The 16,701-nt window shown below is 37.9% G+C and overlaps 1 protein-coding gene across 1 annotated transcript in view; it reads left to right on the forward strand.

Annotated features, from left to right (window-relative positions):
- Positions 1 to 16,701, forward strand: part of ADCY3 (adenylate cyclase 3) — a 413,132-nt gene that overhangs the window by 336,534 nt on the left and 59,897 nt on the right. Inside the window, 2 exon segments of the mRNA XM_053709517.1 lie at positions 14,435 to 14,577; positions 15,855 to 16,016. Coding sequence (XP_053565492.1) covers positions 14,435 to 14,577; positions 15,855 to 16,016 — 305 coding nt within the window.

Below are 16,701 nucleotides of genomic sequence, written 5' to 3' on the forward strand. Positions count from 1 at the left end.
CTTCTATCTTCTTCCATCCGACGAGGAGCGGCTCCATTTTGAAGACATCCGACGCGGAGCATCCATCGATCCCAACGACTAAACGATGAATGACGGTTCCTTTAAATGACGTCATCCAAGATGGCGTCCCTTGAATTCCGATTGGCTGATAGAATTTTATCAGTCAATCGGAATTAAGGTAGGAAAAATCCTATTGGCTGATGCAATCAGCCAATCGGATTGAAGTTCAATCCGATTGGCTGATCCAATCAGCCAATATTATTGACCTTGCATTCTATTGGCTGTTCCAATCAGCCAATAGAATGCGAGGTCAAGCCTATTGGCTTATATTAGTTATATTGCAGCTATCTTAGGGTTTATTTTACAGGTAAGTATTTAGTTTTAAATAAGAATAATTTAGTTAATAATAGTAATTTTATTTAGATTAATTTAAATAATATTTAAGTTAGGGGGGGTGTTGGGGTTAGGGTTAGACTTAGGTTTAGGGGTTAATAACTTTTGTCGTCGGGATCGATGGATGCTCCGCGTCGGATGTCTTCAAGATGGAGCAGCTCCTCGTCGGATGGAAGAAGATAGAAGATGCCGCCTGGATGAAGACTTCTGCCGGTCTGGATGTCCTCTTCTGCCCGGATAGGATGAAGACTTCTGCCCCTCTGGAGGACGACTTGTGCCCAGCTGGGTGAAGACGTCTCAAGGTAGGGTGATCTTCAAGGGGTTAGTGTTAGGTTTTATTAAGGGGGGATTGGGTGGTGGGTTTTAATGTTGGGGGGGTATTGTTTTTTTTTACAGGTAAAAGAGCTGATTACTTTGGGGCAATGCCCCGCAAAAGGCCCTTTTAAGGGCTATGTGTAATTTAGTATAGGGTAGGGAATTGTATTATTTTGGGGGTATTTTATATTTTATTAGGGGGCTTAGATTAGGTGTAATTAGCTTAAAATTTTCTGTAATTTAGTGTTTGTTTTTTTGTACTTTAGTTAATTTTAGTTAATTGTAATTAGTTTTATTTAATTGTAGTTAATTTATGTAATTAATTTAATGATAGTGTAGTGTTAGGTGTAATTGTAACTTAGGTTAGGTTTTATTTTACAGGTAATTTTGTCTTTATTTTAGCTAGGTAGTTATTAAATAGTTAATAACTATTTAATAACTATTGTACCTAGTTAAAATAAATACATAGTTGCCTGTAAAATAAAAATAAATCCTAAAATAGCTACAATGTAATTATTAATTATATTGTAGCTATCTAAGGCCTAGATTTGGAGTTTGGCGGTAGCCGTGAAATCCAGCGTTAGAGGCTCCTAATGCTGGTTTTAGGCTACCGCTGGTATTTGGAGTTAGTCAAAAAAGGGTCTAACGCTCACTTTTCAGCCGCGACTTTTCCATACCGCAGATCCCCTTACGTCAATTGCGTATCCTATCTTTTCAATGGGATCTTTCTAACTCCGGTATTTAGAGTCGTGGCTGAAGTGAGCGTTAGAATTCTAACGACAAAACTCCAGCCGCAGAAAAAAGTCAGTAGTTAAGAGCTTTCTGGGCTAACGCCGGTTTATAAAGCTCTTAACTACTGTGCTCTAAAGTACACTAACACCCATAAACTACCTATGTACCCCTAAACCGAGGCCCCCCCACATCGCCGACACTTGATTAAATTTTTTTAACCCCTAATCTGCCGACCGCCACCTATGTTATACTTATGTACCCCTAATCTGCTGCCCCTAACACCGCCGACCCCTATATTATATTTATTAACCCCTAACCTGCCCCCCACAACGTCGCCGCCAGCTACCTACAATAATTAACCCCTAATCTGCCGACCGCCACCTACGTTATAATTATTTACCCCTAATCTGCTGCCCCTAACACTGCCGACCCCTATATTATATTTATTAACCCCTAATCTGCCCCCCACAACGTCGCCTCCACCTGCCTACACTTATTAACCCCTAATCTGCCGAGCGGACCGCACCGCTATTATAATAAAGTTATTAACCCCTAATCCGCCTCACTAACCCTATAATAAATAGTATTAACCCCTAATCTGCCCTCCCTAACATCGCCGACACCTAACTTCAAACATTAACCCCTAATCTGCCGACTGGAGCTCACCGCTATTCTAATAAATTTATTAACCCCTAAAGCTAAGTCTAACCCTAACACTAACACCCCCCTAACTTAAATATAATTTAAATCTAACGAAATAAATTAACTCTTATTAAATAAATTAATCCTATTTAAAGCTAAATACTTACCTGTAAAATAAATCCTAATATATCTACAATATAAATTATAATTATATTATAGCTATTTTAGGATTTATATTTATTTTACAGGTAACTTTGTATTTATTTTAACCAGGTACAATAGCTAAAATAGTTAAAATAATTACAAAATTACCTGTAAAATAAATCCTAACCTAAGTTACAATTAAACCTAACAATACACTATCAATAAATTAATTAAATAAAATACCTACAATTACCTACAATTAAACCTAACACTACACTATTAATACATTAATTAAATACAATATCTACAAATAAATACAATGAAATAAACTAACTAAAGTACAAAAAATAAAAAAGAACTAAGTTACAAAAAATAAAAAAATATTTACAAACATCAGAAAAATATTACAACAATTTTAAACTAATTACACCTACTCTAAGCCCCCTAATAAAATAACAAAGACCCCCAAAATAAAAAAATGCCCTACCCTATTCTAAATTACTAAAGTTCAAAGCTCTTTTACCTTACCAGCCCTGAACAGGGCCCTTTGCGGGGCATGCCCCAAAGAATTCAGCTCTTTTTCCTGTAAAAAAAACATACAATACCCCCCCAACATTACAACCCACCACCCACATTCCCCTAATCTAACCCAAACCCCCCTTAAATAAACCTAACACTAAGCCCCTGAAGATCTTCCTACCTTATCTTCACCATACCAGGTTCACCGATCGATCCAGAAGAGCTCCTCCGATGTCCTGATCCAAGCCCAAGCAGGGGGCTGAAGATGTCCATGATCCGGCTGAAGTCTTCATCCAAGCTGGAGCTGAAGAGGTCCATGATCCGGCTGAAGTCATCATCCAAGCGGGAGCTGAAGAGGTCCATGATCCGGCTGAAGTCTTCTATCAATGGCATCTTCAATCTTCTTTCTTCCGGATCCATCTTGTAGACCTCCGACGCGGAACATCCTGCTGGCCCGACGGACTACCGACAAATGAAGGCTCCTTTAAGGGACGTCATCCAAGAAAAAAAGGTAGGAAAATTCTGATTGGCTGATGGAATCAGCCAATCAGAATCAAGTTCAATCCGATTGGCCGATCCGATCAGCCAATCGGATGGAACTTGATTCTGATTGGCTGATTCCATCAGCCAATCAGAATTTTCCTACCTTAATTCCGATTGGCTGATAGAATCCTATCAGCCAATCGGAATTCAAGGGACGCCATCTTGGATGACGTCCCTTAAAGGAGCCTTCATTCTTCGGTAGTCCGTCAGGCCAGCAGGATGTTCCGCGTCGGAGGTCTACAAGATGGATCCGGAAGAAAGAAGATTGAAGATGCCGTTGATAGAAGACTTCAGCCGGATCATGGACCTCTTCAGCTCCCGCTTGGATGATGACTTCAGCCGGTTCATGGACCACTTCAGCTCCCGCTTGGATGAAGACTTCAGCCGGATCATGGACATCTTCAGCCCCCTGCTTGGGCTTGGATCAGGACATCGGAGGAGCTCTTCTGGATCGATCGGTGAACCTGGTATGGTGAAGATAAGGTAGGAAGATCTTCAGGGGCTTAGTGTTAGGTTTATTTAAGGGGGGTTTGGGTTAGATTAGGGGTATGTGGGTGGTGGGTTGTAATGTTGGGGGGGGGTATTGTATGTTTTTTACAGGAAAAAGAGCTGAATTCTTTGGGGCATGCCCCGCAAAGGGCCCTGTTCAGGGCTGGTAAGGTAAAAGAGCTTTGAACTTTAGTAATTTAGAATAGGGTAGGGCATTTTTTTATTTTGGGGGTCTTTGTTATTTTATTAGGGGGCTTAGAGTAGGTGTAATTAGTTTAAAATTGTTGTAATATGTTTGTAAATATTTTTATTTTTTTCCAGTTTTTATTTCTTTATTTAAAGTTTTCGAAATACAATCATTGTTCAGCTTATTATTCCTCTATGTATGTTTACATCAAATAAACTCTTCCATTATACAAGTATAAAGATAATGTGTTTAACATATATTATATTCTTATACAATCAAAACATCAGTTCTGCTGTCCAGTTATTTTCTTGGAAAAGTTTGGTTACCATTTCAGCAGGAGGAATTGATTATAACCAAGCTTAGAATATCCTAATACAAACATTCTAATAAACAAACTATATTACTAACTTAAAAATAACCCTAAACCTGGCAGTAAATAAGTTTTCCTTGATACTCTTGGTCCCAATAGGAACCTTAGTGTACATGGCAAGTTTCAGTCACAATTATTGTTATATTTAAGTGCAATTCACTTCTATCTTACTTGAGATCCATCATTTACTAGTACATTGCATCTTATAGTATTACTGTGATTCAATAGAACATTTGTATGTGTCCCAAAAGAATAACATATCATTATATATTTGTAAACGGTTACTTCTAAGAAAATAGTATCTTTCCAATTTTATCAAATTATGGACTCTGTCTCTCCAAGACCTTATGGAGGGAGTTTCTTTGGATTTCCAGAGAGATGCAATTAACAATTTAGCTGCATTCATCATTATCTGTGTTAGATTTCTTTTTATGGCACAACGTATTTCATTGTATATATTAAATAAGCAGACCTTGGGTGATAATGATAAGTTGCTGGATGTTACCTTGTTGATCTCTGTAATAATTAGTTTCCAGAAAGCTTGGATCTTGCAGCATGACCACCACACATGTCCCAGGTCTCCCACCTCCAGGTTACATCTCCAACATTTGTCTGATGCTTGTGGAAACATGTATTTGAGCCTTTGCGGCGTAAGATACCACCTCAGCATAATTTTGTAATTAGTTTCTAAGCCTTGGGTGGAGTGTGCAGAATGTGCTGTGTTTTTAAAGATGTCTGTCCAATCCTTAGTGGTAAACTGCATATCTAAATCTCTTTCCCAAGCCTTGGTAAAATTATGGGGACGTGGGGAGGACACTTTCAGCAGAATTTTGTACAATAATGATATGATTCCTCTAAGTGGGAGACCAGTGTGACACATGTTTTCAAACAGGGTTAGGGGTCTAATAAGATTGTCCCTTTCTTTGTGTGTATTAATATAATGGTTTATCTGATGGTATCTCAACCATGATGTGAAGAGCCCTTTCCCTAGATTTTCTATTTCAGATTTAGGTTTCATTTTATTTAAGTGTGTCAGTGTGATTATAGGTATCATTCTATTGAGGGACCAGTCTGCGTCTGGAATAAAAGATTTATTAACCGGGAGGTCTGGGTTTGATAGAATAGGGGTAAGGGGAGAAAATCCACTGGAGATCTCTTTGTGGTGAGTGTGTAATATCTTCCAATCTGAAAAAGTGTTGGTGATGGTCTGCAATGATTCCCCTAATAAAAAGTATGATGTGTTGGGTGTCCAACAAGCTCCTCCTAGCTGCTGATTGCCTGATATATCATGTTCAATTTGGATCCAATGTTTAGGATTTGCCTCACTGAATCTGCACCATTCTATGATCCTTTGTAAAGAAATCACTTTTTTATATAACATGAGATTAGGTACTCCCAACCCCCCCAGCTCTTTTGATGCATACATGGTATTTTTACCTATCCTGGGAGGTTTGCTCCCCCAAATATATTGATTTATTGCTTTTTGTAATTTGTGAATATATGTTTCAGTGTGGGGAAGAGGTAAAGTCTGGAGTAAGTATAAAATTTTTGGCAGTAGTATCATTTTAGTGGAGTATATCCTGCCTATCCATGAGGTGCGCTTAGAGTGTCAAGTGGAGGCTAGTCTAATAATGTCTGCCGTGAGTTTCGAATAATTTGTTGTGCGTATAGTTTCAATTTTGGGAGTTATACTGATTCCTAAGTATTTTATAGATTCCATTTGAATACTGAATTGACAACTGTCTTTGATTTTATTTAGCATTTCCTGGGGGATGTTAACGGGGAGAATGTCAGATTTCGCCATATTGATTAGAAAATTTGAGACTTTTCCATAGTCTGCTAAGGTTTTATTTTTAATCTTTATTCCTTTAATAGTGGGGCTAAGTCTTATTTTGGATGCTAGTATCTCAAGAGACAAGACAAATAGCAGGGGGGGATAGGGGGCATCCCTGCCCGGTTCCATTTCTAATTTCAAACTGTTCTGATAAGGTGCCATTGATGCGGATTCGCGCCGAGGGGAAGGTATATAAAGCCATGACCTGTTTTGTAAATAGTGGTGGGAAATTAAATTTTTTTAAAACTGATTCCAAAAAGGTCCAATCTAGCCTGTCAAAAGCTTTTTCTGCATCCGTGGACAACAGAATTGTTGGGATATTATTTTTATTTATGTGTTCTAATAAGTCCAATATTTTAACAGTGTTATCTTTTGCTTCCCTTCTCGGCACGAATCCCACTTGGTCAGGGGATATAAGTGTGGGTAGAAATTTGTTCAGCCTGGTGGCTAATATTTTAGCATATATTTTTAGATCTGAGTTGAGGAGGGATATGGGTCTAAAATTTGCAGGTTGGTCATTTTTCTTTCCTGGTTTAGGTAATACAGTGATAAATGCTTGTAACATATCATCTGGGAACACTCCAATTTCCTCAATTCTGTGGAACAGATTTAACATGTGTGGTACTAGTATATTTTGGTGGAGTTTATAATATAGCCCAGAAAACCCATCTGGGCCAGGGGCTTTATCTATTTTAATTGTCTTGATTGCTTCTATTATTTCCTGTGCTGTAATAGGAGATTCTAACAATTCTCCTTCCTCCACTGACGGTGTCTTTACCTGGATTTTGTCCAAATAGTTAAGACATTGTGAAGAATGAAGGTCTTTTGCCCTGTTTGGAAATAGGTTATAGAGAGAGTGGAAATAATTTTTAAAAGTGTTAGCTATCTGTTTGGTATCTTCCACTATTCTGCCATTTGGTTGTTTTATTGAATGTATATAGGTTTTGGTTTGTTTAGTTTTCAGAGATCTTGCTAAAAGTCGTCCTGGTTTATTTGCCTCAGCGTAAAATCTTTGCTTTAGTTTGAATGCAATAGTTTGTGCTTTTTATGTGTAAATGTGTTGTCATTTTAGCCCTGTAAAATTTAAGTTGTTCCTGTATTTTATTATTGTGGGGGTGGGTCTTATGTAAATAATCTAAGTGTGAGAGTTCCTTGGATATATGTGTGTATTCTTCCCTTAAAGATTTATTTCTATGTGCATTAGCTTTAATTAAGACCCCCCTAATGTAGCTTTTATGGGTTTCCCAAACAGTAGTGGGGGATATCCCTTCTTGTGCATTAAATTGAAAATAGTCAGACAGTTCCTCTGATACCAATTTATTAATTTCAGGGATCAGTAGGAGTGAAGGTTCTAGTCTCCAGCTAAACTCTCTAATTGGTGCTGACGGCCATTTGATAGTGCATTTCATCATAGAGTGATCCGACCATGCAGTGTGTGTGATGGCTATTTCATCCACCTGGGCCAGTGTGATATGATCAACCATAACATAGTCTATTCTTGAGTAAGATTTATTTGGGGCTGAAAAGAAAGTATAGTCTCTTTTATCTGGGTTTTGACAAATTTCCAAACCGTCTTAAGGTTTTTTTTTAGAGATACATATATTATTGTTTGAACTGTCTAATTTGGGGAATATGGGAATATTAAAATCCCCAACTAGTAAAAGTTGTCCTATTTGAATATCCTGAATTAAGGGTATGATGGATTTGAAGAAACTGGCTTGGCCTTGGTTTGGTGCATATATATTGACCATTGTTGTAGGTTTATTAAACAATAGCCCGCTAATAGCTAAGAACCTTCCCTCCTTATCTCTTGATTGGTTTATTAATGTAAAAGGAATTGACTTATGTATTAAGATGCTCACCCCATTTATTTTTTTCTTCGGATGGGCGCTGTGGAAATGTTGGGTGTAGTTTTTGTGAAAATACCTGGGTATATTCCCCCTCTTAAAGTGTGTTTCTTGCAAACCTAGAATATCTCCATGTTTTTTCATAAGGTCTTGAATTGCTAGTGATCTTTTTTGAGGACTATTAAACCCTTTTACATTTTGTGATAATAAACATAGCATAAATTCGTCCATCATACCTTATAATATGCCTGTACTTGTTCCAGTATGATTATATTCACTGCCATTACAAAATACCTACAAAACTTAATAAGAACAAATATAACAGTAAAATAAACTAAATCTAACCTATAATTGGTTATTATGGGGAGCATAACCAATACGAATTCCATGTGGAACTCTATCTGCCCAATAATAGCTGTTAAATAAAACTATTAGTATATTATACTTACAATCTTACATTTACAATATGATCACAATACAATTACCATGGAGAGTCCATAAAGCATGAGCTCTTTTTTGCATAAAAGGATACATCTTTGGGCCTTTGCAGGCCACCTGTGTAAGAAAAAGGAGAATAAGACAAAAGGGAAAACAACAACTTTTTATCTCATATTGTCACTGTTGAGGTACAACTTTATCTCTTCCGTTGGACTCTTTGCCAGCCTGAACTTTTGAGTTGAGGGTATGATTCTGTGCTTGTAGACATATCTTGGTCTTTGGTTTGTCCTGTGTCTGACTTGATAGGAGGGATCTCCAACCTGTGGCAACAGTCTAACATTTCTGATGGGGCTGAACATGTTGCTCTTCTGTTATTCCATGTTACCATTAGCTGAAATGGATGATTCCATCTATATTTTATGTTCATAGACCTCAAATGGGATGTGAGTGGGGATAGATCTTTCCGCCTCTGAAGAGTTCTGGTAGATAGATCAGCATATATCTGCAGATTGGCAAATTTTTTTATTTTTTGTAACTTAGTTCTTTTTTATTTTTTGTACTTTAGTTAGTTTATTTCATTGTATTTATTTGTAGATATTGTATTTAATTAATGTATTGATAGTGTAGTGTTAGGTTTAATTGTAGGTAATTGTAGGTATTTTATTTAATTAATTTATTGATAGTGTAGTGTTAGGTTTAAGTGTAACTTAGGTTAGGATTTATTTTACAGGTAATTTTGTAATTATTTTAACTATTTTAGCTATTGTACCTGGTTAAAATAAATACAAAGTTACCTGTAAAATAAATATAAATCCTAAAATAGCTATAATATAATTATAATTTATATTGTAGCTATATTAGGATTTATTTTACAGGTAAGTATTTAACTTTAAATAGGAATAATTTATGTAATAAGAGTTAATTAATTTCGTTAGATTTAAATTATATTTAAGTTAGGGGGGTGTTAGTGTTAGGGTTAGACTTAGCTTTAGGGGTTAATAAATTTATTAGAATAGCGGTGAGCTCCAGTTGGCAGATTAGGGGTTAATGTTTGAAGTTAGGTGTCGGCGATGTTAGGGAGGGCAGATTAGGGGTTAATACTATTTATTATAGGGTTATTGAGGCGGATTAGGGGTTAATAACTTTATTATAATAGCGGTGCGGTCAGCTCGGCAGATTAGGGGTTAATAAGTGTAGGCAGGTGGAGGCGACGTTGTGGGGGGCAGATTAGGGGTTAATAAATATAATATAGGGGTCGGCGGTGTTAGGGACAGCAGATTAGGGGTACATATCGATAATGTAAGTAGCGGCGGTTTACGGAGCGGCAGATTAGGGGTTAATAATAATATGCAGGGGTCAGCGATAGCGGGGGCGGCAGAATAGGGGTTAATAAGTGTAAGGTTAGAGGTGTTTAGACTCGGGGTACATGTTAGGGTGTTAGGTACAGACGTAAGAAGTGTTTCCCCATAGACAACAATGGGGCTGCGTTAGGAGCTGAACGCTGCTTTTTTGCAGGTGTTAGTTTTTTTTTCAGCTCAAACAGCCCCATTGTTTCCTATGGGGGAATCGTGCACAAGCACGTTTTTGAGGCTGGCCGCGTCCGTAAGCAACTCTGGTATCGAGAGTTGCAGTGGCGTTAAATATGCTCTACGCTCCTTTTTTGGAGCCTAACGCAGCCATTCTGTGGACTCTCAATACCAGAGTTATTTTAAAGGTGCGGCCAGAAAAAAGCCAGCGTTAGCTACGCGGGTCGTTACCGACAAAACTCTAAATCTAGCCGTTAGGGTTTATTTTATAGGTAAGTATTTAGTTTTAAATAGGAATTATTTAGTTAATAATAGGAATATTTATTTAGATCTATTTTAATTATATTTCAGTTAGGGGGTGTTAGGGTTAGACTTAGGTTTAGGGGTTAATTACTTTATTATAGTGGCGGCGGTGTAGGGGGGCAGGATAAGGGTTAATATGTATAATGTAGGTGGCGGTGAGCTCCGGGAGCGGCGGTTTAGGGGTTAAAAAATGTATTTAGTTGTGGCGGGGTCCGGGAGCAACGGTTTAGGGGTTAAAAAATTTATTTAGAGGGGGGCGGAGCCAACTGCCTAAAGGATCAGTCGCACATTGCAGGAGCTCCGGCTCTTAACTTAGAAGACTAAGGCAAAACTATGCTTTTAAAAACATTATTACAGTTTATTTGATCGCCCTTTCATGCTACCTACATTAGGGGACGTCTAAAGGAGATTCGACAGACTGCCAGCATATTTCAGCGTTTTATAACCTCTCCACGTGGCGTCCCCGTGCACAAGTTACAGTTAGCCTTTTACCCTGGACTGAGGAGGCTTACTCTTTACACCTAATCTACCCTTGGGTGTAGGTAAACGCTACCTTAATAGAGCTTTTAAAGATTACATTACTGCCCCTTTGAGTGACATGGCAGCTGTGGCAGACTGGGAAATAAAAGCTCTGGGCTTTATAGAGGCCTCCTTCCGGCTTTTGGAGGCGTTTGTGAGCAAGACCCGCGCAGATGAAACTCATAACAACCTGCCTGATATCCAGACTACATTAAGATGCAGCACGTCCGAGGAGGGAGAGTACCCGCTGGATTCAGCAGCGGCCACATCTACTGTTGAGGGAGAAGCAACTCTGCAGAGCGCGCCAGCACTCCAACAGAGACTAGCTCAAAGATGGCGGACTCCAGCCAAACAGAAAACATTCTCCTGCCTTGCCTCTTCAGTTCCTCCTTACAGCGACAGCGGTGTCAGACCGGGAGAGGCTCTCGGAGCTAGCTGTATGACTAACATACAGGCGATTCCACCACAGGTCTCAACTGAGGTTTTAAGCGTACTGGAAGTACAGTGAGTCACCTCTATCTTTTTACCTTGCTAGTCTTGCCTGCTAAGCCTCACAAGATGAACGATATTGTTGGCAGAGAAGAGGGGCTACAGCAACAGTACTCAGAGGTCACGATCCTCAGAGGCATTGGATAAAAACTTACAGCAGCTATATATTTAAGACTCAAGGCATAGACATCCTAATCTTTTGCATGTTAAGGGGCTATGCTTGTGTATTGCTGTTATGACTTTCACAGTTGCCTGTCTTATTAACATGTTTAACCCTTTGTTATGGTTTGGCCCTGAACATACTTATTAGATGTATAGTGGGTTGTGTCACTTTTGGTTTTTGCTATACCATATTTGCTCCCTATCAGACGCTTACTTTGCTCAGCTATTATTGCTCCTAAGATGAATACAAGTTACTGTAGGTTTGCATCTTTCTATTCTCCTCATAAGCAGGTCTCTAGTATTATAGAAATTGGGACTACCCAAATTAATATGTTAAGGTCACACCTTCTGATTGTCGCCTGAATAAGCATCTTACCCTTCAAAGTTTCCTGCTGACTCATTTAACTATGTTTTATTTATGCTAACTGGATTGTTTTATGGGATGATAAAAATGATTTTCTACTGTGTTATATCATATCTATAGGCTTCTTATTGTTTGCACTCCTTATGTGATCATAGGAATTCCAATATCTCACTATATAGTTTTCCAAATGTACAAGCTCTCACACCATATATATACCTATTGTGCTTGGGTGCAACATTAGTACGTGACTTCTTGCCGCCAGCGGCCGAGGTGGCAGGATGGTATATTTTCCAAGTAGACAGTTTCACAGCATAGTTCTAGATATAACATCTTAATATCATATCACCTGTAGCACATAAGCAATGTTCCAGCTTTCTTTGGTGTACTAAGATTGCAGTTTAGTTCCTTATATTATATCTCCAATCGATGTATGAGCCTGTTAAGCTCTGATGATCTCCAGATTACTTATCCTAGTGTATATATCTAGGAGTGCTTTAATCATATTATAAATTAAAGCCTTTGCTATGCTTTAATCCCAGTTACCTCAGGTAGTACCACCTTCTAGCGCAGGCTGGACCTGCATTTATATCTAGTTGCACAATGTTATATACAGCATCTTGCTTAAGCTCCATAAACTAAGTTAGCCCTTTGAATATAGTACTTGAGGCCCTCCGGACCAGGCATACCCTTAGCCCAATATTTATTTAGAATATAAGGCGTTTACCACACTTCAAATAACCACCTCCCCCCCCCCTCCGCCACTATCTTATAATGTACCTCCTAGGTAAGGAGGCCTATCTATGCGGTCTTTCTAACCAGTACCGCAACCTACCCCATATATTTTCTATGTTTCTCTGTGTAGCTTTTCACTCTATCATAAAATTGACTCTATTTCTCCTACCTAGTCAAGCGAAACTGTTAAGCTTCACTTACAAATTGAGTTACAAGTTTTAAGTTTAGTATTTTCAATTTCATCATACTACTTATATATTACAAAAACTTGTTTTGCTGTGTTATAAAAAAAAATAAGGAAGACACATGAAGACCAATCGCTATAACTATTGTTTATATTTGACTTACTTTGAGAATTTTGAATACATTTCATTGGCAAGTTTGTGTATTATAAACATCCCTACAGATCTAGTTTATGTATAATTTTACATTCCTGTATATTCTCATGTTTATATGGCTTCGTGATAATATGCATGTAACCTTATTGCTTTTTCTTTGTCTTCAATAAAAAGAATATTTAAAAAAAAAAAAAAAAAAAATGTATTTAGTTGTGGCGGGTTCGGGAGCGACGGTTTAAGGGTTAATAATTTCATTTAGGTGCAGGGTCTCCAGGAGCGGCGGTATAGGGGTAAAACAGTATAGTATAGTGTGGGTGCTTAGTGACAGGCTAGCAAGAAAGCTGTGAATAAGCCGATGAGCAGCGAGATCGATGACTGCTAGTTAACAACAGTCCGCTGCTCATCGCACCGTACTTGGTGCGTGGCTTTTTGACAGCTTTCTTGATAAATTTGGCGAACATATTCTGGTCCGAGGCGGCGATCTTAGGCGAGCGTATTGGGGCCGTTGAATGCAGGTAAGTAGACAGCTTGATAAATAGAGGCCTATAACTCAACATTTTTTGGAGGTGCAAGAGTGGCCTTATAGGTTATTTAGAAGGCATACAGTAAATCTGGCAACTAAAATGTCTTATGAACATGCTATGTATATCTTGTTTAGCTTTGTATGGTTATGTGTAAAGCAACAATTCATGTATACAGACTCCAAAGACATATTATGTATGTGCCTTAAGTTGAATCTCAATAAAAATTTATAAAAAATAAATAAAATAAAGTATATTACACCTAAGTTTGGGGGCATTTGGGGCATATTTATAAAATTAACCAGAGATCTGATCTCTGGCTAATTTTATAAGCACTAATTTCTACCGTGAGCTTGCGGTAGCTATAACCAGCCACTTGTTAATGGCTGGTTATTTATTGTGTGATAAATTAGCGCTCCACTTGTAATCTAGGCCAATGTCTCTGTTCATATCCTATGAAGAAACATTCAAAAATACATCTATGGTTTTAATGCACAATAAGTTAACAGCATTAATGTCACCTTTTAGCATCACTGCACCATATTAAAAGGGATCAGCCTGAAATGTAATTGCTAAACCTTGAAAAACTTCATTTTCTTTGTTGTTGTTAGATTACAAAAATAAGCAGATAATGATTTCATATTGGCTTTGGAAGGTAACGATTTTGAGCTTTAGTAGTATAAACCTCAAAAGCATTCTGGGATTGTGATCACTTGGAAAAACACTCTGAAGTTTAGAAATCATTATCTGCCAAAAACAAGCGTAAGATTATGATCAACCACAAGGTTATAAATTTGTTTCTAGTGGTGGTTCTATTGCATGGATCATCTTGGAAACATTTTTGCATAAGAAATAGCCCATAATACATCTATATAACAAGAAATACGAAACGTTTATATTTTATATATCTATATATATATTTATTTTTATTTTTTAAATAGCTTAGAAGAAGAAATGCATGAAAACGTTAATTTATTAATTGGTACAATGATTTGCATCTTGTTGTCTTCCCAAATGTAACATGCAGGTGGTGAATCCATCATTCCCCAACCCTCGTAGGCGACTGCGCCTTAGAGACTTGGCTGAGAGAGTCATAGATGCCCAGCAGAATGAGCAAGAACTGAACAAGCTGCTGAACGAGGCCTTATTGGAGAGAGAAACTGTGCAAGTGTGAGTCATCGGCTGAAAATGTTTTCTACAGCCTTCCCAAACATGGTCAAAAATATCCGCAAGAGCAACCAATTTCTTAAGCAACTGCTAAACTGCACATAAGGAACTCAGCAATATGGGACATTTTAGAGATGAAAAAACACAGTGCGGTTTTGTACAACAGTAAAGGGCTCTTTTAGTTTTTCTCTATTTTCCCATTGGTGTAGGGGAATGTTTAGGCGCTAAGGAATCAGTTTTTGCAGATACCTACGTTTTTTTTAAGGGGATATGGAAGTCCATATTAAACTGTCTTGGTTCAGAGAATGCGGTTTTAAAAGCTTTTAAATTTGCTTATGTTATAAAAGTTTCTTTTTTTTTTTTTTTGTATACTTGAAAAGCATACCTAGGCAGCAGTGAACTATTGGGGGCTTGCTGCTGATTCATAGCTACACACATATGTGTCTTGTCATTGGCTCACCAAATGTGTTCAGCTAGCTCACAGTAGTGCATTGCTGCTCTGCAGGAGTTAAACACAGTTATATATATGTAACAGTGACACAATAACGTTCTCTAACGCACTCAAGCATTTTCTTTTTACGCTTTAAAACCCTTTAAACCCTAACAGTTTTTTATGTTCATTTAATTACTTTAAAGGGATAGTAAACACCAAAAATATTATTGTTTTAAAAGATAGATAATCCATTTATTACCCATTCCCCAGATTTGCATAATCAACACAGTTATAGAAATACACTTTTTACCTCTGTAATTACCCTGTATCCTTAACTCAGATCTTTTGACAGACTTGCATTTCAGGCAATTAGTGCTGACTCCACGTGCATGAGCACAATGTTATCTATATGGAACACATAAACCTACGCCCTCTAGCTGTGAAAAACTGTCAAATGCATTCAGATAAGAGCCGGCCTTCAAGGGCTTAGAAATTAGCATATGAGCCTACATAGGTAGGTTTAGCTTAGCTAGAATACCAAGAGAACAAAGCAAATTTGATGATAAAAGTAAATTAAAAAGTTATTTAAAATTACATGCCCTATCTGAATTATGAAAGTTTAATTTGGACTTTACTATCCCTTTGATAATGCAAGTTTTGAAAGTGAATTGAAGCTGTGTGTAATCATTGCATACGGATTTATCACGTAGTTGATATTGATAATGTATTTGTTACCATCGTAATTATTATTTGTATATAATTACATGATATTATAGTATTGCAGGATCTCACGCTAGCGTAAAGTCACATATATACTGTGTGTTGTTAAACTATGTATTTCCTACAGGCTGAAAGGAAAGTACACATACCGCTTGTCCATGCGCTTCATTAATCCTGAGATGGAGACACGTTTCTCTGTGGAGAAGGAAAAGCAGAGTGGCGCGGCCTTCAGTTGTTCCTGTGTGGTTCTTCTGTTCACAGCAATAGTGCAAATGCTCATAGATCCCCTGTGAGTGTCTACTATATCTATGTCTGTAGATTCCTTACAGTATAGTTTACAGGGCATTGCAGACCAGCAAGACTACAAAACCCCAGCTATTGCATAAACGGAAATCCAATTTTTTTAATGGCCTCAGCAGAAGTGATATGATACCATAAACCAATTTGGTTAATAAATGACAGTGGTTAACATTGTCTAGTAATAAGTCCAGGCTGGCTCCTCTAGATAAGGCAAGTAATGACGAGAGTTTGGCCATTGTCTAGTAACAAGAGTGGCTAACATTGTCTAGTAACAAGTCCAGACTGGCATCTCTAGATAAGGCAAGTGGTGGCAAGAGTTTGGCCATTATCTAGTAACAAGAGTGGTTAACATTGTCTAGTAACAAGTCCAGGCTGGCTCCTCTAGATAAGGCAAGTGGTGGCAAGAGTTTGGCCATTATCTAGTAACAAGAGTGGCTAACATTGTCTAGTAACAAGTCCAGACTGGCTCCTCTAGATAAGGCAAGTGGTGACGAGAGTTTGGCCATTGTCTAGTAACAAGAGTGGCTAACATTGTCTAGTAACAAGTCCAGACTGGCTCCTCTAGATAAAGCAAGTGGTGGCGAGAGTTTGGCCATTGTCTAGTAACAAGCGTGACTAACATTGTCTAGTAACAAGTCCAGGCTGGCATCTCTAGATAAGGCAAGTGGTGACGA

The sequence above is a fragment of the Bombina bombina genome, chromosome 4, assembly GCF_027579735.1.
Source record: "Bombina bombina isolate aBomBom1 chromosome 4, aBomBom1.pri, whole genome shotgun sequence".
Classification (NCBI taxonomy): domain Eukaryota; kingdom Metazoa; phylum Chordata; class Amphibia; order Anura; family Bombinatoridae; genus Bombina; species Bombina bombina.